General features: G+C 44.2%; 1 protein-coding gene across 2 annotated transcripts in view; it reads right to left on the bottom strand.

Annotated features, from left to right (window-relative positions):
• NSUN2 (NOP2/Sun RNA methyltransferase 2) overlaps positions 1 to 26,087 on the bottom strand; it is a 48,424-nt gene extending 22,337 nt beyond the window's left edge. The window contains exons 1-10 of one of the 2 annotated variants that reach the window (XM_090039155.1): positions 25,937 to 26,087; positions 25,339 to 25,496; positions 18,574 to 18,678; positions 14,148 to 14,253; positions 12,441 to 12,512; positions 10,571 to 10,655; positions 8,821 to 9,013; positions 6,936 to 7,010; positions 4,568 to 4,698; positions 1,032 to 1,105 (exon numbers count right to left, since the gene is read on the bottom strand). In XM_090039155.1, the coding sequence (XP_089895281.1) occupies positions 1,032 to 1,105; positions 4,568 to 4,698; positions 6,936 to 7,010; positions 8,821 to 9,013; positions 10,571 to 10,655; positions 12,441 to 12,512; positions 14,148 to 14,253; positions 18,574 to 18,678; positions 25,339 to 25,496; positions 25,937 to 26,032 (1,095 nt within the window). In that variant the 5' untranslated portion in view covers positions 26,033 to 26,087. Of the gene's footprint in view, positions 1 to 1,031; positions 1,106 to 4,567; positions 4,699 to 6,935; positions 7,011 to 8,820; positions 9,014 to 10,570; positions 10,656 to 12,440; positions 12,513 to 14,147; positions 14,254 to 18,573; positions 18,679 to 25,338; positions 25,497 to 25,606; positions 25,823 to 25,936 lie in introns of those variants that run through there. The other variant, XM_090039156.1, reaches the window with a different exon arrangement.
• Between the last annotated feature and the right edge of the window lie 152 nt (positions 26,088 to 26,239).

Genomic DNA, 26,239 nt, shown 5'->3' with positions numbered 1-26,239 from the left:
TACTTCTGCAAAAACTCTCTTCTTTTCCATGACTTCCACTTGATTATTTCTCTCTTTCAGATCACACACGCTTTTATCACAACAAAAACCAAAATAGAACTGAGGGGAATTTTTTTCAATGGATATTAATTCTGCCAAAAGAGGCCGTTTCAATCATTCTGGAAGCAAATTCTTCCTGGGTAGTTTAGACTGGTAAATATTTCTGCAACTGCATACACAAGAGTGCCGAGTGAAAGGCAATTCATTTTATCCAAGACTTCAAGGATTAGGACCCTTACCCAGAATGCAGATGACCCAGATCCAGTGCTCTCCTCCATTTTAGGTTGTGGGTCCATAATACCTCATCTGCAAGGAAGAGCCCTAACCACTAAGCTATAAAGGAGCTTTCAATTTCTTTTGCTGATACTGTTCTACTTTGTACAGATAGAAAGAACATTTAATGGAGCAGAAAAATGGAGCCTCCCAGAAGAATGCTTAACCACCAGGCTACAAATTCACTCTCTCTCTCAACAAGTTTTTAAGCATCTTACACAAAGTGAAATAACTCTAGCAAGAGGTAGCAAGACAGACACCACAGAATATCCCATCGCAGTTGGTCTCCAAACCCAGGCTTAAGGGCAAAGACCTTTTTGATGCTGCCCAGGGAAATCAGAATCAAAACTGAGGTTGAAAGCAAGACGAAGGCATAATGTTTTCTACAGCATGATGGTTGCATAGCATTGTTGCCCACAGACCACCAAAGGTCCACTGCCTTCCAGACTGGTAGTTAGGATTCTTACTGAACAGGTGGATGATTTCAGTTCAAATCCCCTCCCTGCCCAATTCACGACAGGATTCTGAATCAAAGTTGCACTGCCAGAGACTTATGAAGAAATATATGATGTGAAAAACAAACATTTAAAAAGCAACTCTTGCAGGAAATGTTTACTACAATTTTTGGACTTCTTGTATTTGTATACCAATTTGTATACCCAAAAGACAGAGCAAGAATGAGATTATGGTGCACATCTCTACAGAAACAATAGGAATACCTTCCACTGTGTAATTCCTGGCATCCATTTCAAACCTGGCAACTCAGAAGAGACATCAGCAAGCTCTAAGGCACCTAAAAAGCCAAAAATGTAAATGAAAATTAAGTGATTGTAAAATATGAAGTGCTGAGAATTTGTTTAAATCAGCTCATGTAGAACGTTTCCAAACGTGATTTTCTAGAAATTATACACCAAGCTAATACAGCATTTGTTTATTTTTATTTCAAGAGGCTTCAAAACAAGTACCACATCTAAATTACTAAATATTATGTCCAACTTTTTATATTTCTGGTAAGCTCTTTATAGAAATTTGCTGACCTTATAGATGGCGAGTAAAGGCTGAAAAGTCAGTGTTACAGCAACATTAAACATTGGGAATAAGAGGAATGATATTCAATAAATCAGGATACAACAAACATCAGTCTTTTTTATCATTAATAGGTAGATTGCTCAGACCAATGAAATCATTCTCTTCAAAAGTTATTTTACCTTTGCAGTGACACAGTTAAAAATAATTTGGCATGTACTATTACTTTATGGTCTGTTATCTCAAGTAAGGAAAAAAAAAAATCAAAGCTTAATTAGAAAGAGGAGGGAGAACAAAGAAGAACTCTTGGCTAATGAGATAAAATGCTAATTTTCAGCCATGATGGGCCAGAAGTCATCATGCCTTAAATCTAGGGGTTTGCTAGCCAACAGTTCATCAACAGAACAGCTTTACCAATACGGAACTCATTAATTCATAAGATGTTTCAAGATGTCCTGAATACGAAAGGAACTTTTTATTATTACTGAGTTGTGTTAAATGAATAATAGTCCTTTAAAATAACACCTGTCCAATTTTTAAATTATAGGAACTCCTGAAAGGACAAGTAAAAGATTAAAGTTATTTTTCATTATTGATTCTACTTGTTTGCTTTGTGCACTCTACAGCACTCTTTCAGTTTGTTTTCTATAGTCAGTCACCTCTCATGTGTGCAGATATTACACAAAAATCTGAAGGAATTTTTTTTTTTAATTTAAAAAAGAAGGTAGAACCACCAAAAAAATCATTATGAGGATTGACAGACAAGGGTAAAATCTAACACTTGTTCTTCAAAGCTGATTTATTTCAAACTGGTGTCCCTTTGATATTCCTGACTGCATACAGAAACCTTAAAAAAATGTGAGCATAAACTACTGTTTCTCAGGCTTCTTAGACTCAAGGAACCCCTCAGAAAATGTCAGCTCTGAGTTTTCATTTGCTTTTTTTTTTGGTAGTCAAAAAGAGATCAATTCTGTTGCAAAGAACTCATATCACAAAAGGTCAGAATGTTTTTGACATTACGGACGGACTCCTTTTTGAAATCTCTGGGTTTATCTTGTGAACCATGTACGCGTTTGCACCTCAACAGTGCTAACATTGTGCAGCACCCCATGGTGCCATGGAAATGTGGCTGCAGTTTTATGCCAGTAAGTTTCATACAATCATATGACTGGAAATAATATGCCTGGTGCTGTCCACAGAAGCAACCATCAGCAGTCATGTCTGTATAAAAGTCACTCCAGTACAGATATAGGACAAGACTGTATGAATACAAATCTAAAGGTCAAATCAGGGATGGGCAATTATTTCAGCTGTTGGGCCACTTAATGAGTTTGACAGTTGTCAGAGGCCACACACAAAATCCTTCAGAAGATATCATTTAAAAAAGTTACAGACAAAAAACAAATCATGTACTAAAAATTAAACTTCTCTCTAAAATATTAAAACATTTCAAAAAATATTTTGTCCCAATTTATGATTTTGTAATATATATAAGTGATTGTGTAACAGCTCAAAATAAAATCTCTCTCTTGTATATTGTGTCTGTATGGGGGGTGAGGGGATATATGGGTGGGTATTTGAATGTGGCGGGGGGGAGCTGGCTGGCAGCAGGGAGAGGGGGTTTCAGGGGTGCATGCAGCAGAAGTAATTCGGGTTGTGTGGTGTGGTCTGCCCCATGATCCAGCCTGTGGCTGCTCCTGCCCACAGCTGCCCCATGCTCGCTGACAGCACTACAGTGGACCCAGCCAGCATGCACAGCTTCCCACTCGTGCTGCAGTCTTTTGGGTATTACTCAACTTCCCCAGCCTCCAGCAGTTTCTACTAATCGTCCAGCTGTGCTGCTTCAGGCAGGGAAGTGACAGTGGCCATGGGGACATGTGCCAGGCATCACACGCCCAGCCAGGCAAGAGGGAAGCTGCAGCTAGGCAGTTCCTGCCCCAGCACATGGAGCTCTGGGTCTAGGTCCCAGCCCCCTTCCACCCACCCAATACAAAAAGCAGCCACCTGCAGGCAGCTGAGTGGGTGAAAAGTGGCTGCCAACTGGCTGGCTCCCAGCTGGAACTTCCCCCACCCCCCAACCCTGACCTGACTGAGTATGTGGTGCCTGGCATGCATCACCATGGTTGTTGCCACTTCCCTGCATTACCGACTGCCTGGAATGGTGCAGCAGAAACAGGAGCAGGAGGAGAAGCTGTGGGAGGTGGGGCAAGCCAAGCAGTACCCAGGCAGCTGCAGCAGCACTGGGAGCAACCCTGCCAGGAAGTTGTGCACACTGACCAGGACGGTGCAGTCAATGGGTGCAGGATGTCCTGGGCAGGAGTGGGTGGGGCTTGGCCCTATGCAGAGCACCATGGGGGCAGCTGCAGGATGGATACAATCAATTGGATCTGGCCCACGGGCTGCATTTTGCTCACCCCAGGTTAAGATGAACACTCCTCTTAGCTGATTTAAAACAGGAAAGGGAGCAGCTCTACAGAAGCATGCATCGGCTGTAAAGATCTAGTTGCTGGACAACTGTCTATGATCTAACCTCATTGCCTGGCATGTAATATCCCTCAAATAAGTCTAGGTTACTTATTATTGACTTGCTAGAACCAATCATTCTTTCATCCTGGCACTGGGGGAAAGTATGTACCAGGAAGCACTGTTTCACAGCTCTGCAGTTTAAGTAGGCTGCTGTCTTATTCTGATATATTCACAGCAGCATAAGACCATGCTCCCCACAGCTGTGCTTAAGGCAATCACAAGCAGTGTAAAGGTGACAAGCCTCAGAATCAGCCAATGCCAGCCAACTTTAACAGTGGGGTTCTGAGTATTAAGAGGGCATATTCTTACTCAATTGTTAGGCTCTGTGTGTTGCATGTTTTTTACAGTAACAAAAACAAATATTTACTTCTGTTCATGTTGAAGAACAAACACAGCTGTCTGAAAGTATCTTGTGCACCTTGTTGGCAGAACTGTTTAAGATGCAAGTTGCATTTGTACAAATACAAGGCAAGAACACAGCACTGCTGGTGCCTTTGTGGCATGCAGAACGTTTATTAGTGCTGTTGATGCAACAGAAGCAAATAGCACATCTTCCCATGTGCCTTCTGAAAGCATCACCTGTCCTGAGACCAGCTGGCCCTAGACTACCCTAACTCAGGGCACTTCCCCCTGTTGTGTAAGTTATAGAGGTTTTACTTCATTTTTCTATTAAATATTTAACCAAGAGAGCTCACAGTCTCACCTTGACTTTTCTCCAGCAGAGAGGTGATGACAGCTTCATTTTCAACAGGATTCAGTGAACATGTAGAATAAACCATCCTGCCACCTTCTGCCAGCTGTTCAACACCACGAGTTGCAATTCTTAACTGCAACCTAACAGAAAATTATTGGTCAAACCAGATACCATGCAAGAACCAGCCAGATTCCCATAATTCTTGTAGAAAACATGCTGTCTAGAGCTGAAACTCTCCTGAAACATCGTAGCTAACTCTGGATGTGTCTACACTGCAAGTTAAATTTAGTTCTGGGGAGGGTAAATAAACCCATGCTGAGCTCTCTACTGCTGCTGCTAGAATGTACCTAACCCAGCTAATTTAATATTTAACATTTCCTCACTCCTCCTAAAGTGCCCAATTTCAGATCATTTTAATGTAAGCAGTCTAGCTTCTCCCTCAGTAATTCTAGCATTCAAATTAACAGTAACCTGAATACTACTAGAAACAGAAACAGTACAGTTCAAGCAAGATGATGGATTGAAAGTCTATAATGGGACCATTCCCACACACCTACAGTAAACCTAGTCTTCTGCATTCTAGAATACTTTTGCTTTAAATGCGTTTCCAGTGGCCCAGACACACCCCCCCCCAGCAGTGATCCTGGTTTTCTCTGATAAAAAACCCGCAAATTCTCTGATAAAAAACCCACAAAATCCATGATTAAAATAAGAGGCCCTCTACAGCCCCCACAGACCTGCTGGTGGCCCTCACTCCCCCCCTACAGCCACCCCTGCCTTGCTGGTGCCCCCTGCCCTGCCAGAAGGGGCACCCAGCTGCCAGGGCTATGGGGCCACAGCCCCTGTGCCACTTCCCCTGCTGCCCCTGTGCACAGGGGATGTGTTGCCAAGGCAGCGCAGAACTCACAGCAGTAAGGAGATCCCTGTGTGGCTCCACTGTTCCCTATATTGCAGGGTTGCACACACTGGGCTGTGGACACCCTGGGGGAGGGCAGCAGGGCAGGAGCTTGAGCCTACCCCCTCTCCAATCTGGGGGGGTGGAGGTACCCCCTGGCCCTCGGGAGTGGGCACGGCAGTGAGGAGCCAGCACCACCCCCACCCCTTGAATGAGCTGCTTGCAGGCCTATCATGCTTCCTGCCAGGGCCTTGTGGCCATGCATTGCAGTCCCGAGCCCCATGCACTGCCTGGCTGGGTAGCAGCTTCAGCCCCAGTCCCAGCCCTGCCCCTCATGCCTCGATCTCCCCCTCGCCCCCCAGCTTACCTATGGGAGCTGCTCTCCAGGCTGCCTAGGGCTATGTGCATTGTGCCCCCTGCCTGACTGCCCTCCTCCCACTCCCTCCCAGGCCCCTGCAAGCTGGAACTCTGCCAGACTGCAGAGAGCTCACTGCAAAACTGCAAAAAAAAAAAAAAAAAAAATCAACAGGTTTCTCTGCTAAAATGACAAATCCACATTTTACTGTGGTAAGTGGGGAAATCCATGTTTTACTGTTTTTCCGTAGGAAATGGAAAATCTGGATCCCTGCACATCAGCTACCTAGTCACACTAGAAAACAAACATGACTATCCAGTTGAACTAAGTTATTTTCCTCAAAACAGGGAAAACAGCAGCAATTTGTCATGCTGAAAAAAGTGTGCGCATACATATGCACAACGGCAGGCTATACATAACCAACCACATCTAAATAATTGTAAAGGGTTTACTATATCAAAATAATTTTATATCTCAACATTCAGAATTGATAATGCTCAATTTCTTAAAAGATTACAATTCACCAGAGAGACTTCAATTTAGTTTTAAAATGACTTATTGAACATTGGCTATCAAGCTGCAATGTCAAACACTCCCACCTGTATTTGTTATTTTACTGCAATAGCTGGGACGTCAAGTCACTTAGATTAAGACAAATCTGTGATTCGTATTTCAGTACCAATACCAACACAAGGATTCCACCAATATTCACATTTGATACTCTGGATTTTGCTTGGGTTTTAGTATACAAAATAGCTACTGCCATTCAAGCATGCACACTTGCCCATGGCTTCCAAATCCCCTCCTCTCCCACCTGTCCCAATGCTTAGCAACCACATCCTAGTTCCCCAATAATTCAGTACATTTAGATTCATAAGTCAATGAATACTGATACCTGTTTGGTATCATATAAGAATACAAAGAAAGTCTAGATTCATCCTCTCTTTACTGTAGACTAAATTCAAATTTGAACAATCATCCCATTCCCAGAAGAAAGCACAAGAATACTAACTCTTCATTGAAGGAAGAAGCGGCAATATTATATGACTTGTATTTCATCACACTGCTATGTTAAAGAATTATTCTTTTCCCCCAAACAGATACAAGGATTATAATATGCCTTTTACCCATGCAACTGCAAGCTATTTTGCGTTGTCCATTTTTTCCACACATCAATGTTTTTTCTCATGGTTCCATCTCCACTGCAACAGAAGTTTGCATGTTAATTCATATGCAAAATATTAAATTTATCATCTACTTTGGTTATCTCCTTAAAATACTTCTAACTGCATTTCTCTGTCTTTAAGTCAAAGAGGCTAACCACAGGGGATTCTATTTAAAAAGGGCCCTAAGCCTCTTAAAGGCCTTATTCTAGCATCTAGCATCAACCGCTATGACAGTGGAATAAGATTCAGCTAGCACCTGGCATTTCCACTAAAATCTGAGAAAGTTGAGTTAGAATTATTTGTAATTATTCCATTAGAGAATAAAGAACCACAATATGAAAACTTACTGGGATTTCATAGTTAGAAGGCATGACTGGGTTTGTTTTTGTTTTGGGGGTTCTTCTGTTTATTTTTTAGGAAGCCACACACTTCATTCTTAAAAATACAGCAAAATAATCAAGTATTTCATTACTAGTATATTAAGACGCAACTCTTCAGTCACTTCAGTTGGCTAGTTCTGAACACACGTGCAAACCTGCACTAAAGAATTTGCAATCCAATTTCTATCTTATGCTGAGATATCTTACCAGCTGCTCACTTAAACACATACTTTGTTGTCTACCCTGAGCAAGACCAACAGTTTAACTCTTATGTCTGAGCAACAGGAAAAAGTCAGGAGGGAAATAATATACAATAAAATCTCAAGAGACATGGGGACTACTAAATAAAACAATTCACTGTCCATCTTCTTTAAGACAGGTAAATAAGCATTTGGCAACCAATCAAAATATAACACAAAATCAGCCAGAGAACAACAGTCCCTTTGAACAATTTCAAATACAAGAACAAAGTAAACAGGTGTTAACAGAAGTAATTCCACTCTGAAAGAGGCTCCTGGCATTAGCACCTTCTTTTTTTAGATTGCTCCAATTCATTTTTACATTTCAATTCCTTTCACTCAACAAAAACAAAAGACAGCTGAGACAAAGGAATGGGACTCTACTCTGGTTCATATACTACAAACAAAATTGGCAGTATGGACATAAATATACATTTACAGCATTTACAGTTTTGCCAAAATAAGCTCTTCATAGAAAAATCTATGAAAAATAATTTTAAAATGTTAAATAAAGCCTTACATTATTTGAAGGAACTACTGCAGCACCAAGACCCCAACTATGAACAAGTAAAATAAACTTAACTGAATCTTCCTTTCATGGGTAATATAACCATAAGTTACAGTTCCACTGGATTACAAAAACTGTACTTGTCAATAATCTAAGACATGAAGGAAAACAGGCATGTGTTTATGTTTTAGAAGTCCTGTAATGATGACTGAAACTGGGAAGAACTGTTTGACTTTCAGATTTCATGCCACATTGACAGAGTTGGAGGAAAGGTTTGCTTTTAAAACCAAGTAGCTTTAACATCAAAAATCACTGCAATGATAATAAAGGAACTCCAAAATGCAAAGTTTGGAAAATTACATTTTAGACCAAAGAGCACATTAATGCTCTAAAAGAAATCATACATACATACAATTCTATTTATTTTGTTTCTGTTAATCCCCAAACTACAAGGATTAAAAAAAAAATGTCTAGCAGACTTCTGACATTTATCTGCACACATCTTCATCCATTAAGTGAAGCCAAGTACAAACTGGAGTAAGGCAAAATGTGCTTTTCTTAATCCCCTTGCATAATCTGATTTAAAAGAAGAAAGACCATGTTTGAAAATCCCTATATTTGAACCCTGCTTCGTTAAGCAGAAAAAGCAACAAATCAACAGTAAGTTTATGTTGCAAATAATACAGTTTTTTTTGCATAAAACAGTAAACACAAGATACCTGCAGGGAACATCACATAATATCCTGTCATAGAAAAGGATTTCCTTTTTCCCATTAATATCCATTTGTAGATTAGGAATGCTGGAGGCATCATGATTTACCACCATGATGCAAGGGCTGTTTAACCTCTTAGCTTGATGAACCAGCAAATAGCAGCGCTTGTTGTCAACATCATTAGCAATTACAAATCCCTCTGGGGATAGAAAACATAAAATTCACAGGTTAAAATGGAAACAGCTGCATCTTCCATTATAATACAGGAGTTCATATCAAGGCAATCCACTGAAAAGATTCAACAAAAATATGTATTCGGAGGCCAAAAAAGGAGGATTATTTTATGCCTTACAATTCATTAAATATATTGTTTGCTGTCTTTTTCTTTTGGTTGCATAAACTGTTTGCCTCTTTCTAGAGACTTCCATGAAAATCAGTATTTATTTCTATAGGTTGAAATGTTAGGCTGTGTCAAAATAATTCCTATAAAACCAAAAAAAAAAAGCACCTCTGAAGGGTGGAGTGGTCTGTTAAAGACAGAAACAATAAATTCTGGTGCTATGCAGCTGAAATAAAAGACTACACAGACCTTTAGCACAGAGACAATATGATCTAACCCCTGGAAAAAAAGGCAAAACTTCTGTGCTGGAAAACAGCTTGCAAGCAGCCAAACAGAGAAGACCCCATATGATTTACTGTCTACAACAGTAGTTCCCAACCTTTTTTTGCCACGACCCACTGCTAGAAGCAGAGTGCAGCAGCGGTGGTGGCCCAGAGAAGCTCCCGGCATGTGGCACAGCTCATCCTTTGTGTGCGGGGCTGCCAGCATTGCCCCCGCAACCCTTATTCGGGTCACGACCTGAGGTTGGGAACCACTGGTCTACAGGCATCAGAATGAAGACAAGCATTTTGAAGTTAAAAAATAAAAAAATAAAAGGAGGGTGGGTTCTTAAAGTGAAGGATTGGTGCAATTTAATCCAGCATCTATGGAAGAGCACTAAAACAAGAGCTAGCAAGGTCCTATCCACAAAGTGCAGACTAATTAAACAAACAATCTAATCATGCTTAATGTTACCACAACTCCTCTGCAAGCATATAATCCATATCTCCTCTTCGAGCCACTAAGTTTTAAAGACAACCTGCAGGTAACTTTAACAAGCGAATAGTTGGATGTGTGCCATGATGCCTCAAAGTAGGAGTCAATTAAAGAGGTCCTTTAAAAGTCTGAAGTCTACTATATACTCACTTCCCTTGTCTTCCTTGAACAGTAAAGCCAATGTCATTCAGCATATGAATACTGTATTTCCTCACATACAAGCCCTCAAATAATACACCCTGTTTTGGGAAGACAGAATGAAGGAAGATTTTTCTACTCATGGTTGAAAGCTGACTACATGGAACAGGGATAGTCTAACTCTTCAGCTCACTCACCCCTTCCTGGCTGCTCAGGCAAAAGCTAGTTTTAACCCTCTCACAGTTACTGCCAAATTGGCACCAGCTTTTTGGCTGCTTAGCTAAAAGCTATCATCAATTCTGCCCTTCCAATGAAGAAATCAACTTTCCCACTAAAGACGTGTGCCCCAAATTGGGAGGACTATTTTTTGAGGGGAAAGTGTGCAGTTAAACACAGTATATGGTTTTTGGATTTTTTTAACACTTGCATATCCTCTTAGGAAAAAAACAAAACACAAAAATAAAACAAAACATCTTTGCAATTTAAAGCCTCACAATCCCAAAGTGGTCCTGACAAACTCACCTGGAAAAGGAACGTTCATATCTGCATGCAACATTTCAATTAGCTGTGCAGTCTTAGACCCAGGCGCAGCACACATATCTAGAATCTAACAAGAAAAAAAAAAAAGTAAAAAAGAACATCAAAGTTTCTTAAGTTTTAGTTTTGATTTATTATAGCTTCTTGCTTAAATACGAGATGGTTTTCAGATACAAGATGATACAATTATGAAATGGACAAGTTTATTCTAACTACAACTTACATGAAATACCCCTGTTCTGCATGCATATACATACGTGGGAGCATGCATCCATCAGCTAAGATAGAAATATAATTCAGTTCTCCATATGCATGAACAATTATTATTGAAGTTAACAAAAATTGGGTATATTCATGAACCATACATTTACATTTAAGTGTTGTTATTTTTCTCATCTCAGATTGCTTTTTAACAGTAAATCCAAGATAGTTAGGCTGTAAAAGCTAGTTTGGACTCTCCCCACACATTTGTAATTAAACACAGTGAAAAGCCTCAGGTAAAAAAAAAAGCAAATACACAAATTCTGTACTCTGGAACAAAGAGTCAGGAACTCTCTCAAACTAACTGGCAGTGAACTCACTGGCAATTAACACATTCTGGCACAGAAAACCCAAAAGAGAAAACACCTCTAGGAAAGGTATGTTGCTTCAACTCTAAAAGCTACACACTACACTCTAATATAACAGCATAAAAGCATCATGGAAATATAAGCAAATAAAATGAGCAGACACTTAAGCTTTACAAAGGACTACATCTGCTGTTGGGAAAACTAAAGACACCTGTGGAGGAAGCAATGAAACATCTGTTTTCGCAGCTAACACTAAGAAAAAGAATAAAGAGAGCAACACCAAAGAACCTGGGCTCCTATTAAGGCTGACCAGCAAAATGACAGCAGATGAAAATAAAACTGCAGAACAAGGCAAAGGTTATGTAAACAACCACTGAAATTTAAAATCCATATTTAAAATAGGGTCATTAAGCCTTTAAATAAGACAACAGAAATAGAAAAGCTGGTAAAAAGAACAGACGTTTTCTCACAACAAGCTTCTTGCATTAAAATCTTGTATGTGTAACATCAATTAATTTGATTCCAGGTAAAATTCAGAAAGTGAGAAAGCATCTATCCTTTAATCTATTTACTCCATTAAAGATGACTAAGAAGAGTTTGGTTTGTTTAGTTTAGCTAAACAAAACTGAGAGAGACTATCACTGCCGTCTGTAAATACACCAGGGAGAAAACAGAGCTATTTAAAACTAAGAAACAATATTGGCATAAGAACAAATGGGCATAAATGGGCCATGAATAAATTCAAGATGGAAATTAGAAGATTTCCAGCTGTCAGAGGAGTGAGGCTTTGGTACAGCCTTCCAGTAGCAGCAGTATAGGGGCAAATTAATTAGCTGGTTAAGATGGAGCTAAAAAGTTATGAGTGGAACTGCTGAAATGGGCTGCCTGCAACAGCAAAGGAGTGGCTTTGATATGGGAGGTCCATTCCAAGCTTTCATGGAACTGGCAGACCAGCCAGCATAAAACAGTGACTTAGGATTCACTCAGACACTGTTTTGCTTTGGCATGTCATCAAAGTGAGAAAGTGATGTGTGTAAAAGCAGCTCTGTTTTTAAGTAAAATGCTTAAGGAGTTGGTGGGAGCAAACCAAATCAAACATTTAAATGGAAGTATGTTTACCTGAAAAAATATTTGACTTTTCAATACCCACAGAGAATAGTTCATCACTAGTTTGTGCACAACACACAGCATATGCTATCAAATAAAGCACCAAAGAGGTGGGTTTTGCATTTTTTCTTAATTTGTCAAAACTGTTTTGTTAACCAGACCAAACTTATTTAAGTTACCTTGTGATGAGGACTAACATTAAGCAGAAGGGGAGGAATCATACTGACAGCTTCCTGGCGACTAAGATTTCCCTAAAAGAAAAGAGCACATGTATATTTTGCATTCCACTACAAAGTCATGATTTGTTTTACAATAAAACAACTTCAGTGATTTATACAAGACATCAGTATGTCCTCTAGTTGCTAATGCATACTAAAAAAAAGTCTGATAATTCCAGCTATTACAACTGACGTTGTTACCATGTATTACAAATGTCATGGGAAATGCAAGTATCAAACACCAACTAACTGCAACACACCAGTTCACTAGTAACAAGATTCCTTCTTAAACAAAAATCTCTTTCCCTTATGATTATGGATATACTTTGGACTTTTAAGAGGAAGAAACTAGAGAATCTGGCTTCAGTCAAGTACAGGCAGGATAAACATTTCATGATTCTCCTTTAATTTAAATCCTAATGCTTATAAATCTCCTATTATACTCAAGAAAGCCCTGCCAGACATTTCCAAAAGCTCCATTTCTGAATGATGAGTCATCCTCAGCCATTCTAAGGCTTCCCTATAATGCCAGTTAAGTCCTGGCTTCAGCATGTGCTCAAGCTCACACCTGTCTAGAATTCCTACTTCAAACTCCCAAGCTTGCACCCCGGTAGCACTTCCATCTGCACTGGAAGCCCTTCTGAAGCTCTGAGACTCAGCATGCCCATCCTGTCTCCTTGTTTCTAACCCCCAAGTCCCCCTCCCTGCAGTATAGTTCTAGAAAGCATGCCCTGCAAGACAATTCATCAGTATATCCTCTAGTTCTTAATCCATAATTCTCGCTCTGGCCTTTCTATAACTCCCCTTTTCTTGACTGCTCAGTCAGAGCCTGGACTGCCTCACACCCCGCTGCCAAAAAGGGACGTGAAAACCTATACACCAGCTAAGAACGCAGAAGCATACTGCATAGTACATGCAGTATTAACAATTCAGTGTACAAATGTTGTGGACAGAAGGGATGAATTCAAGCAAAACCTAAAATGTTGGGGGCAGCCATACCCATAGATGCTTAACTCAGTATCTGACCTCAGGGGAGGGGGAAGGGGATGGAAATCAGCCCCTCTTAAGGCATCTTTAGTTGGGCAACCAAAAAGAGGTACTGGTCTCTTAAAATTAAGGCCAGGGGTTGTCAACCAAGGGTACTTAGAAAAGTGCTAGGGGGTACATACAGGCAGTCGGGGATGCAGCATTGCCACCCACCACCCCGTGCTGCCACTTCCCAGAAGCAGAGTTGGGGGTGGGGAAGGCACCACCCAGATGCTAGGAGAGGCCACACAGGCACCACCCAGATGCTAGGAGAGGCGGGGGAAGCTTGCTCACACACAGCAGCAGCCACCATCCACCATCCCACACAAGGCCCGCCCCCCCATGTCCAGCAGATGCCACCAAAAGGGGTACACTCCTTAAAAAAGGTTGAAAACCTCTAATTTAGGCCAAGGGGATGTGATAATCATTGCTGTGTTCTGGTCCTGTGAGATGAACCATTGTCCACAACAGTTAAGAATAAAATCAAATATAGCTGAAAAAAGATCAAACATGACATTAACTTAGCTCTTCAGAGATTACAGACCAGATTGAGCACCATATAAACTGCCCAATATGAGATGTTCTAGTTCTAAAGAGAAAAGTTAGCTCAGGATACAAAAAGTTTCAATTGTTACAACTTACACACTCTGTCTCGCTAACCAGAAACTGATGAAATTTTTCTAGTTCTGGTGACTTCCGCAAGATTTTTCTACTCAAGTTTGTGTGCCATGCTAGCTCTTCTGGATACCTGAAGAAACAGAAAAATGTCATATTTTAGAGTAATCCAATGTAAAAAACATTAATAATTAAAAACTTTTAGTCACCTTAAAACAACTAAAAAACCATTTAAATAATTTAGTACCGATCCAATTAATAACCTGTTGAAAAAAAAAAGCTGTAAAGAAGGCAGAAGACATGGACAAAATAACATGCCTTATTTAACCATCTTATGCATTTCAAGCTTCCGAACTATTCTGTTTCAAAAAAGGAACTGGAGTTATAACAGTGGAGTTGAAACCACACCTTTGGCCCATGTCAAGAACCAACTCAGTCCCAAGAAGGAAAATCTGCAATCTTAACAGAAGAGATCATTATCAGTTCACTTTGGCACCAGCAGAGACACCACAGTAACAATAGATTTTTATGCTACAAATCTTCATACTTGCATCACTGAGAATAGCACACAACCCTGCTGTGCACCTCAGATAGTCAGAATGATAACTCAGCCCATAAAAATTCTACTAGGCAATTTTTTGCTTGTGTTGTATGAAATGATCAAACTCATCACCAAATGCACAAAAAAAAAAGTACATCCAGCAAAATGAGAAATGCTGACCACAGATACTTCAGATAATCCTAGACTGGAATGCTTCAAAGGAAGTTCAATAACACTGAAGTAAAGGTCTCACTGTTCACACTTCTGAAATATAACTTGTTTGGGAATGCTGCGGTTTGAAATAATAAATAAAATGCTTTAGTTTTTAACAATGTCGTAACTGTCTTCTTGGGCCTTGTGAGATGGGCCCTGTGCCTGATTGGAACATATTCAAGCTATCACTTTATTGCAGGGGTGGACAATTATTTCAGCTAGAGGGCTACTTAATGAGTTTTGGTAAGCTGCTGAGGGCCGCAATGGTAGCCCTGCCCCTTGACAAGTGCCCCACCCCCTGGTCGCCATTTTGGGACCAGAAGTCCTGCCCCCTAACCCCTGACCTTTACCACCATATATCCCTACCCTTGCCCCCGGAAGCACTCGGGGGGAGGGGGATTGTCATCTTGGAACCAAAAAAATCATGCTAAACTCAAATATCTATACAGTTTATAAACTCACTACGGGGGACCAGAAGGGTTTGGGAGAGACCTTGTTTCCCCTAGCGCCCCCTGGCATAACAAGGAATAACAGCCACAAGTTGTTGGAGAGTAGGTTTAGATTAGACATCCATAAGAACTACTTCACAGTCAGGGTGGCTAGGATCTGGAACCAACTTCCAAGGGAAGTGGTGCTGACTCCTACCCTGGGGGTCTTTAAGAGGAGGCTTGATGCCCTCTTGCCCTGGCAGGGGGTCAGACTTGAAGATCTATAAGGTCCCTTCCGATCCTACTTCTATGATTTTATGATCTATTATAACATATTTTAATTTTATTTCAAAACAATATTTTGTCCTGATTTGTGTGTGTGTATAACGTATATAGAGGTGATTGCATAATAGGTCAAAACAGTATTACTCTTATATATTGTGTGTGGAGTATGCAGGGGAGAGTGTGTGGGGGGGGTTGCAAGGGGATGTGGCTGTGGTGTACAGGGTAGGGTATATGTATATGTGGGAAGGTTGTGGGCGGTGCGGGGGGTGTGAGGGAGGGTGGGGACTCCCCCACATGCCCCACCCCCATGAGTGGCAGCAGCAGCAGCAGCAGCGGCTGCCAGGCCTCAGGGTGTTCATGGCCAGCACAGGCCCTGCTGCCCAACAGCACGACTCCAGCCAGTTCGGATGGCAGCAGTGTGGACACAGGGTGGGCAAGGTGTGGGTGTGTGTGGGGCGTGAGGGATGATGGGAAGCTTGCAGACCGCCACACCCCCCCCCCCATGGAGAACATCCACTGGCAGTGGCAGTAACAGCAGGCCTCAGGCCCTTAGGGTGCTCGTAGTCTGTGCAGTCACAGCTGCCAGGCAGTGCATAGCTCAACCAGTTCTGGGAGTGGCATGTGGCAGCAAGGAGAGCAGCCAGGCTGGCCCGCCACATGGGGCTCATGTGCACCTCCAGGAACTTGCACACACCCAGGGGGAAACACTATGCAATAAAGCCAGCTACCTTTCCTACTCCTTGCTGTCACATGCAGCTCATGGGACCCTGCTGGGAAGCAGCACCACTTCCAGGGGAGACCTGTGAGCTGCACATGGCAGCAGAGAGTGGAGCCAGGCTAGTCCATCTCTATCATGTGGGACTCACGTGCCATTGGGGGGAAGCCCCGCACAATGAAGCCAGTAGCTTGGCTCCGCTCCCTGATGCCATGTGCAGTTCACAAGACTCTGCTGGAAGTGGTGCTGCCTGCTGACAGAGTCCTGCGAGCCACATGGGGTGGCATTGAGTAGGAAAAGCAGCTGGCTCCATTGCACAGCACTTCCCCCCTGGGGGTGTGCGAGTTCCTAGAGGTGCACATGAACCCCGTGTGGCGGGCCAGCCTGGCTGCATTCCTTGCTGTCACATGCAGCTCCCAGAACTGGTTGGAGCCATGCGCCACCTGGCAGCTGTGACTGCACAGACCATGAGCACCCCAAGGGCCTGAGGCCTGTTGTTGCTGCCGCTGGCAGTGGCTGTGCACCATGGGGGGGGGGCACGTGTGGGGGTCTGCAAGCCCCCTCCCCTCCTATCATTCCTCATACCCTGCCCACCTGAGCTCCACACTCCTGCCACCCTGTCAGGCACAGGCCCTGGGCTGCGCACTAGCACCAACCCCACGCTCCATGTTCCTACCCACCTGCAGCTTCCCTACCTGGTGCCTGGAGCGAATGCTGCAGCATGGACACAGGAGAGGTCAAGGCCAAGGAAGCCGAGTAGGTCACCTGGCAGCTGCAGCAGTGGCCCTACCTGGAAGCTGCATGTGCTGGCTGGGACCAGGATCCTCCTAAGCAGGAGGGTGGGAGTGAAGCATGCAGACTGGGTACAATTACTTGGCGAGTGCCTGCAGGCTGGATGACACCACCTGGCAGGATAGATTCAGCCTGCAGGCCATACATGACCTGTCCCTGCTTTATTGGGACTGGCATCAATGTAAAGTTACAACCACGCCACAACCTGGCTGGGACTGTTGCACTGTAAAAATAAAATGGCTGAGTGACAAATTTAGGTGAGCTGCCTGAAGAGATGGTAAGGCTTTTGGGCTAAGTTGACCATCAAATAGCCTGCGGCTGAATGAATTCAATCTTCACAGGTTAGCGTAAATTAAACCAGTAAGCAAGTGAACAGCCATTCACTTGATTCCAGAATTGCATGCCTGCAGTGGCTCAGGCCAGAAGCCGGGAGGCACTAGAGCACACTTCCCTGCTCAGCTGGAGCTCACAGCTTGGGCCAAGGCTAGCCCACCCACCCTGTGAGGAGGGGTTTGCAGGGAAGAGGAGGTGCAAAGCATCCTGGGATGCTGGGGGACAGAGTTAACTTGAATCTGGAGGGAATCAGGGCAAGAAGTTCAATAAACTGATTTAACCTAAATCAGTTAGGTCTGATACTTATCTTAAACCTGTTTCAGTCATTTTGCAAGTGGTATATGTGCACTGAACTGCTCTTGTGTTACAGATCCAAACTGGTTTCTGAACACTTATATACCAGTTTCAGTGTTAACTTTTGTCCCTAGCCTCGGATAACTTTAAGTATGTTTAAGTCACTTTGCAAAGAACATATTTAAGGGATTGTTAACCTGATGTTAAAATGAACAAATGTAAAGATTTGCAGTTTTTAACAGAACAGTATTTAAATTAAGAAAAAATATTATCCTTTAAAAATATATTTGTTAGCACCCTATCAGTGTCTGCAAGGTTCTTTTCTGAAAAGGGAATGATGAAGTAAGCCTATGTAGCACTTAAAGGTGCAGTAGGGTGCACAATTTTCAAATAAAACATTCTTTTCAAGTGGGTGGTTTTACTTAAAAAAGAACAACAACATAAAATATTCAATGCTATGGGAAGCTTCATTTTGTTTATTAAAACACATGTAACACATATAACAGCTGCTAAAACCAGTACTAATAAGCACCTTAAATTAACTTCTAATGGGAGCAACAATATGCAGAAGTAATTATTAGAATGCCTGCAGGAGTACAATACTTGATTAGCTATACCCAGCAGGATCTGGGTAGTAGGTACACTTCATTGCTACTAAGATTCCAATAGCTTTTATTTTTCAGGGAAAAATATTATCCCAGCTTACTTATGCTCCATAGCTCAACTTTTAGATCAGTTAATTCCACCACAAATGTATGTTAACTATTAGACTGAGAAGACTAATAGAGAAGAGGAAACAGCTCTTTGAAGTGATGCGCTCTAAATCTACAAAGAGTTCCTTTGTTTTCCTACCAGCTTAACGGTTGTGGCACTTCAATTTTCTGACCATCCACTACTAGGTCCTGCAGCTCCTTGAAATACTTGTTCTTCAAGCAGTGGAGAATTTCGTTTGCATGGCTGGGGAAAGAAAAAAGCCTATGTATGAAACTAGTCAACATCTGGGCCAATGCAGAAGACTTGCTTGTTAAAACAAACAAACAAGAAAAATCAACCTGAAAGACAGGACCCCATCCCAACTAATGTCATCAACAAAAAATCAATGCCACTTGTATTAATTCAACTTTACACTATCAACCAGATTTCAACATGGACTTCCATTGAAATTAGTGACATTTTAAGCAGTCACCACTTTCTCCGTTTCAGAAGTAACAAGCGAAAATAAAATTTCCACAGTTAACATTTCTAAATAACCCTGAGTTAACCTTCATAACACTAGCTCACTTGCATCCAATGATTTAAGGAAGTTTCAAGCTTTAAAGTTACCCTGAATTAGTTTTAATATTTAGGGCTGAAGTGTTGTTGCAGCCATGACAGTCCAGGAAATATCCAAGAGGCAAGGCTTTTTTATGAGATCTTTTATTGGACCAGTTGAGAGAACTGTTGGGCAAGCTTTTGGGCATCAAATGCCCTTCCTCTGGTTGTGCCCACTGAAGAGCACTTAAATATGTATTTGTCTTATGATCTTAGCTCAAATCTCGATTTTATTTCTCTCCTTGCATATTCCCTTATTTAGCCCATATATTTTTTATTCACCCATCCTGTACTTTCTCCAAATTAACACCACTTTATAAAAGTTGCAAAACCCAAGCGAAGTTATATTCGGAATATAACCTAACTAGTACATTGCAAAGCAAAAGCACAATATACTTGGAATTCTTGTCTCACATTTAGGAAAGTTGCATGTTGAAGGGGGAGCTAGATACATTATTTAACAAAGAAAAACAATGTGGAGGTGCACTTTATTATAGGCAGAGCGGTTATTATCCCTTATTAAGGCTACCTAGCACTTCCCATTGTAAGAACCTGTTTTCAGTTATTTATCAGCTTATCAAACATACTATGCAAAATGTTCATGCTGTATTTCTGCCTCAGTTGAATTTTGTGGGGACATTTCAACCAATGTTTCAGCTGTTTCCAAGAAGAAAAATATGACAACCACTTTGTGTTGAAAAACTCAGTGGGCACGTACTTGGAGGTACACACCTGAAATACAGTAAAGGCCTGTGGACCAGGATCATGCATTTTTCTGTTCCTACAAAAACTTGCCAAACTGCCGAAGTTACAGACCAGGGTCGTCCAACTGCAGCCTGCAAGGTGTTAAAATGCAGCCCACAGGCTCCTGCCCTTACTTCCCCGAGCACTCCAGCTGCTGCCACAAAGGTCTCTGGGATTTACCTCTCACTCTGATGGCATACACATAGGGGTTGGAGCAAGAAGATAAAGCCAGAGGGCCCAGGCTACCATAATATCCTGACCACCCAGAAACTGGACAGCCTTGTCATATACCACTGGAAGGATGGAGAGAAGAAATGCAATTTGCACATGTTCAGACTTGTAGATTTTAGCCACTAAATTTTAATGAAGGTTTTGCACAAACTGAGCTCACTCTGTCTCCTCAGAGCTTCTCCACATAACCAACCTTCACATATCATCCCCTCAGATCAACTGGGCATACTCCAGCCCAGGGCTGCAAAACTAGGCAGGCACAGGAACAGAGGTCAAGTGATTTTCCTCCCCTGTATTTTCAAAAGCACCATTTTCACTAATCAAGCAACACAGAGAAGAAAACAACCTCACTTGAACAATGAGCTGAAAAGAACCAGACTGGAACAAGAAAGGGAATGAGGAGAAAGTCTGACTGCGATGTAAGCGTGGGAGGAAGCCGACGACGATTAGAATAAAGCATGAGATAGAGGACAGGAGGACTGCCTGGGACAAGGCACTGAAATAGGAGAAGCCAAAGAAGTGCAGACTTGGGGCAGGTATACCAGAAGAATACAACTGAAATGAGGAACGAGGAAGAAGAGACCAGACTGGGATCAAAGGATAAGGCATAAAGGTGTGTCCTTAAAGCAGGATCCCTTCCTTACAGCCTAGGATGGAACCCAACTGTCACCATTCCTTTGCCACCAGCAAACAGCTGTGAAACACACTGATAACCTCTTTTTCCCTTCTGCAAGTGAGGTAATAGTTCACTACTGCTTCCATTTATATACTCATGTCCAAGGCAGGCATTTCAGTGGTGGATCTAAAGGTACCAACCCTGCTGTGCGACTGCAAAACTCTCATCCAGATACCACGTGATGAAATTCCTGCTTTCCCTCACCCCATAACTTCTTTCAAGATGAGATTGCACAGGCCCCCACTATCTTACAAAGAAAAAAAGCTGTAAGGTCTAGCACTCAAAAACCCCTGCCAAAAAAAACACAAAAGGTTAGCATAAAGGATATCCATGCAATTTTGATTTAGCCCCTGTATGCATATCAGTTATATTACAACTTTTACTCACATGGCATTTTTGTGAAAGTAATTTTTTGAAATGTTTGTAAGATGCTTATATATGATAAGCACAGCACAAACGTTGGAGACAAAATTACTAATTCTGTCATCAGATCACAGTTTGAGCAGCGTGCCTTACATAAGATATTGGGGGGGAGGGAGGGCGGCACACTGAAAGATAAGGACGAGTAAAATAAACTCCTGTTCATCAAGTAAACAACATGCTTCCAATGCAGTGAGGCAGGGATCTTGTAGAAAACGCAGTACATGACCCTGTAATACCTATGGAAGGGAAATGAACTAGTTAGACTGGGAATATCAAGTACATCCACATGGAAACATTGGTCATGTAATTACACAATGCCTCTGCAGATCTATGCTGGCACAGTCTGGCTAGCACAAGGAATAACAGCAATGAAAATCCAGTTGCAGAGCTTCATACTTAGGTGTCAGCCAAAATATAACCCCTTCAAGCACCCTGGACCAACACTCTGGTTTCTGACACATACTGAATTGGATGCTGCTGTGTCTTCACTATTACTGTTACCCATGTTAACTATATTACATGAACCCAACTTTGCAAAGGGTTTCATTTTGTTGCAAGGATGTGCCCTTACTGAGAATGTTTTCTTGCTCTGCAATATTCACCTTGACAACCTTCTTTCTGAGTTTTGAAAGAAAATGGAAGACAGTTTAAGAGAGCAACACTCAACCTTCTAACTCCGTAGGCCAGATAACTGATGTGGGGCTGCTCTGCAGGCCGTGGGGTGACCCACATGCACTGGTTTCAGCCAGCAGGCTGGAGATTGAACACTGCCAAACTAAGAATTTAGTTTTTCTCCAGCAAAAAACAAATACATAAATAGACATAGGATGTAAATGAAATAAACAGATGCTAGGACAAAGGTCAGCAAATCCAAGCACATGTGCTACAGCATGGCATGGGAGGCCATTTTGCTCAGCACACCACAACCGGCTCAGGCTCTGGGCAACTGCCATCAGCCATGGAGCCTTACCTGTTTGCAGCAGGTAGCAGGGAGGCTGCAAACAGCTCGGGCTCCATAACAGGCAGCAGCTGCCCAGAGCCTGGGCTGGCTGTGACAGGCAGCCAGGAAGCTGCAACCAGCACACTGGGGCCCAGAGCCCCGGACCAGCGCCATGGTGGCAGCAGCTGCACACATGCTTTGGGGCAGACAGCGGAGCCAGGGGTAGCGCAGCCTAGAGGGAAAAGCAGCCCCAGATGCATGAGCTTTAGGATTAGTGACACATGGGCAAAATGAAGAGCCAGACAGTAAGACAACTGTTAGATTTAAGGATCCTGGCTCAACTGCAGACCCAAGGAAGGTGGTGGGGAGGCAAGGGGTGTGGATGGGGCCCAGGGCAACAGGCACATGTCCCAGCTTTGCCAGAGCTCATGTCTTCACCTGTTTTTGTCTTGTAGGAAGGGAAATGCAACCAAGGAGGAGAATGCCTTTCCACCTGCTTTGCTTTTATTTGTGAGGGGATAGCAAAGACAGAGGGGATGGGACATACGCCAGCCAGCAGGGAACAGATCCACTCCAAGGCTGAGGCTGCTGCAACTCTCAAGCCAAAGCAACAATTCTGAGAAGGCATTAAGATGCACGGGTGAAATGGTTGTGGGGGGAGGATGTACAAGGAACACACAGCTGGAGGAAGCCAGAGGGAGTACAGGATCAATAAAACCAGCCATGGGCACCAGAGTCAGGGGAAACAGGAGCAGGGTATGCTGTTTCCCAGCTGCACTCCACCTGCTCCTCCTGGCTTGGAAACCTGTGGGAGTCGCCACTATGATTGCTGCCAGAATACACCGAACTATGGGATATAGTAAACACACTAGATGGTAGGGAGTAAATTCAGGTGGATTTAGGTAGACTGGGGAAGTGAGTGGATCAGAATAGGATTCAAAGATATGTGCAAAGTGCTGCACCTGGGGAGAAAGAATCACCAATACACCTATAGACTGGGAAGTACCATTTTAAGTAGCACAGCAGTTGAAAGGGATCTCGGACTCATAGTTGACGCACAAATGAACATGAGTCACCAATGTGACGAGGTAACAAATAAGACTAACTGCACTCTTTCCTGAATTAATAGGTGCATCACAAGCAGGTCTAGGGAGGCGATACTTCTCCTCTATGTGGCATTGGTGAGGTGGCAGCTGGAGTACTGCATCCAGTTTTGGATGCTGCACTTCAAGAAGGATGTGGATAATCTGGAAAGGGTTCAAAAGGAGGGCTACTCATATGGTTGAGGGCCTGCAGGTAAAATCTTTTGAAGACAGATTGAGGGACCTGAATCTCTTCAGCCTCCACAAGAGAAGACTGAGAAGTGCTCTCATGGCTGTCTACAAGCTCATTGGGAGGGGGGAGAAGGGGGTGGTCAGCAGGGAATAGGGGATACTCTGTTTACCTGGGTGCCCCTCAGGGTTACTAGAAAAAACAGCCATAAACTGAAGGAGAGTAGATTTAGATTGGACATCAGGGAGAATTTCTTTATGGTGAGGATTGCTGAAATATGAAATGGGCTTCCAAGGGAGGTGGTGCTTTCCCCTACCTTGGAGGTGTTCAAAAGGAGACAAGCATCTGGCTGGGGTTACTTGACCCTAGTGCTATTGCCTGCCCAGAGCAGGGGGTTGGACTTGATGATCTAGTAAGTCCCTTCCAACCCTAGAAATCTATGAAATATATGAAAGGGCAATACCGCCCACCACAAGGCTTCCTCGTGAGGAAAGCCCAAAGGCACAGATGCCCACTGCAGGAGGAAATGTGGAGGTAGTCCCCATCGCACAGGCCTGGGCAGGAAGACACAGAACTCAGACAAGACTCGACCCCGGTCTGTCCCCACCCTCCCCCCAGAATCCACACCTCTCTCCCCAGGCGGTGCCCTTCCTGTCCCTCCCTGCCCCACCCATGTCTTCAGCAGAGCAGGGTCTCTTTGCAGTGCCATGGGCTCTTTGGCAGGTGGCAAGAGCCTGCCTCAGCTGCTTGCAGTAGGCAGCTGCAAGGCTGCTCTGGGCCCAGTCCAAAGCCCTGGCCCAACTTGTTGCCAGCAGTGGTTGCATGTGCACCTCAAGGCCCACGGCAGGGAAGGGGCCAGGGCTGTGCTGACACAAGAATCAAGCTACTCACAGCTACCCTGCCATCTGCCCCCGGGACAGCAACATCTTCCAGCTTCCCTTAGCCTGTCCGGAACCAGATGGCAACAGTGCCTATATTTCCCTGTGGTACAACGCCAGGATTGTAAATGGGCACATTCTGCTTCCTGCCAGAGGGGCCAGCAAGTGCTGCAGAGAATAAGGATGCTGAAGGACAATGCTCTCTTCCAAGAATGGCATGTCCGTTCTCTCTCCCAGGACTCATTTAACCCTGGCTGATCGCCAGATTGCTTCTCCCTGGTTCCTGCCACATGCTCAAATATAGGTCAGAAAACAACCTAGAGAGACATTACACCAAGGGTCACCAAACAGCGGATCTTGATCCACCAGTAGATCTGGGAGCCTCTTGCGGTACATCCCAGGCTGGGGTGGGGGCTGAATGCCTGTGTGCATGCATGCGTGTGCCCCACCCCAGCTGGTCAGACCATGGAGGAGGGAACGGGTGGGAGCTAGATCGAGGCCCCTGCAGTGAGGGTCAGTGTTGTGGCAGCAGAAGCAGGGGTAACTTGAGTGGGACCCCGGCCGGGTGGGACTTATTTGGGGGTGCACCTCCCCAACAGCTAATTTTTTCTCCCTCTGCCTTGATATGTATCTCCCTTCCTTTCCCATAGACTTACCTGCTGGGCGAGGGTGGGGGGTAAGGGGAGTGGCAGCGGCACATGGTAGATCTTGGGTTGCTTTTAAACACCAAAGGTGATCTACTGAAAAAGGTTGGAGACCACTGCACTATACTGCTCAGCCCATCGGGGACTAAGAGAAAACTCTGGACCTCTTGTGTTACACCTCTTCAAGCACTAGTTTTTATGACTGGAAGGCACTTCTTATAGCTGGAGAGTTGTTTTTGTGGCATGACAACTCAGTCTAAAAGCCAATGGCGCGAAATGCCAGCGAACCGTGCAGTACGAGTGACATACAGCAGTGGCTAGAAAAATAAAACCCCTGCCCGTCTGCCCACGTGCACAAAGAACAGCCACTCTCCGAGGACAATCCGAGACTACGGGGAGGAGGCCCTACACCGACCCCCACCCCCCGAGCGAGGGGGACCACGGGCCTTTTTGCCCCTCACAGCAGGACACTCGGACTCAGGCCTGCGCTTCTCTCACCTCTTGTAGCCCGTAATGCGGAAGGTGGCGGGGAGCGGCTCCCGCAGCGCCGCCATGAACGGCTCCCACTCGCCCTCGGGCACGATGCGCAGCGCCGCGTAGTAGCGCTCAAACAGCGCGTTCTCCTTCACGATCTCGGGGTAGCCGCCGGCCCAGCCCTGCAACAGGCCCGCCGCAAGTCAGCCGGGGGCGGGAGGCAGGCTGCGCCACCCCGCTCTCCATAGCACTACCCGCCCATAACCACCATCCTCCGCTCATCCCCGCTCACCGCAGGGTCGCGGCCCTGCCCGTCCCCGCCTCCGCCCCGCTCCCGGCGCTGCTGCTGCTGCTGCCGCCGGCGGTCACGCTGCCTGCGGCCCATGGCGGCGCAGCCCTGTACGAGTCCCGCCGCGCGCCGGAAGATAATGTCAAAGGAAGAACAAGAGGCGCTAACGCCACCACCGCTCAATACGGTCAGCTAAACCACTGCGCATGCAAGACCCAGAGGGCCTCTCCTCACGAAAAGAAGTCCTCTCTAGAAGCTGCCCCGAGCCCGCCTGCTGGCAGGACCATTATACTGGAGCTGCCTTTGGCCCAGCCCCGCCAGCGAGCAGGGTACCTGCAAAGACAATGCCTTTCGGATTCCCTGAGCCGAGCAGGGAAAGATTTTCCGAAGCATCCCAGGAAGAAACTCAATGTAAACGTTAGGCATCATCCCGAGACACCCTTGCTTCTACGCATGCGTCTGCTGCAACTGAAAGGCAGGAGGGGGCCCAAGCTCCTCGCTTCCTATTGGCTGCCCGGAATGACTGATAGGATTTCCTGGGGGGAGGGGTAAGTTCAGGGATCCTGGAGCAGCAGGTCCACGCGGCGTCTGACACCGGCGCACGACGCAGCCTCGGTAGGCGTGGCCACGGCTGCT

Source organism: Crocodylus siamensis, chromosome 3 (genome assembly GCF_052110815.1).
Source record: "Crocodylus siamensis isolate JL-2025a chromosome 3, ASM5211081v1, whole genome shotgun sequence".
Taxonomy (NCBI): Eukaryota; Metazoa; Chordata; order Crocodylia; family Crocodylidae; genus Crocodylus; species Crocodylus siamensis.
This window is presented reverse-complemented; position numbering and strand designations above follow the sequence as displayed.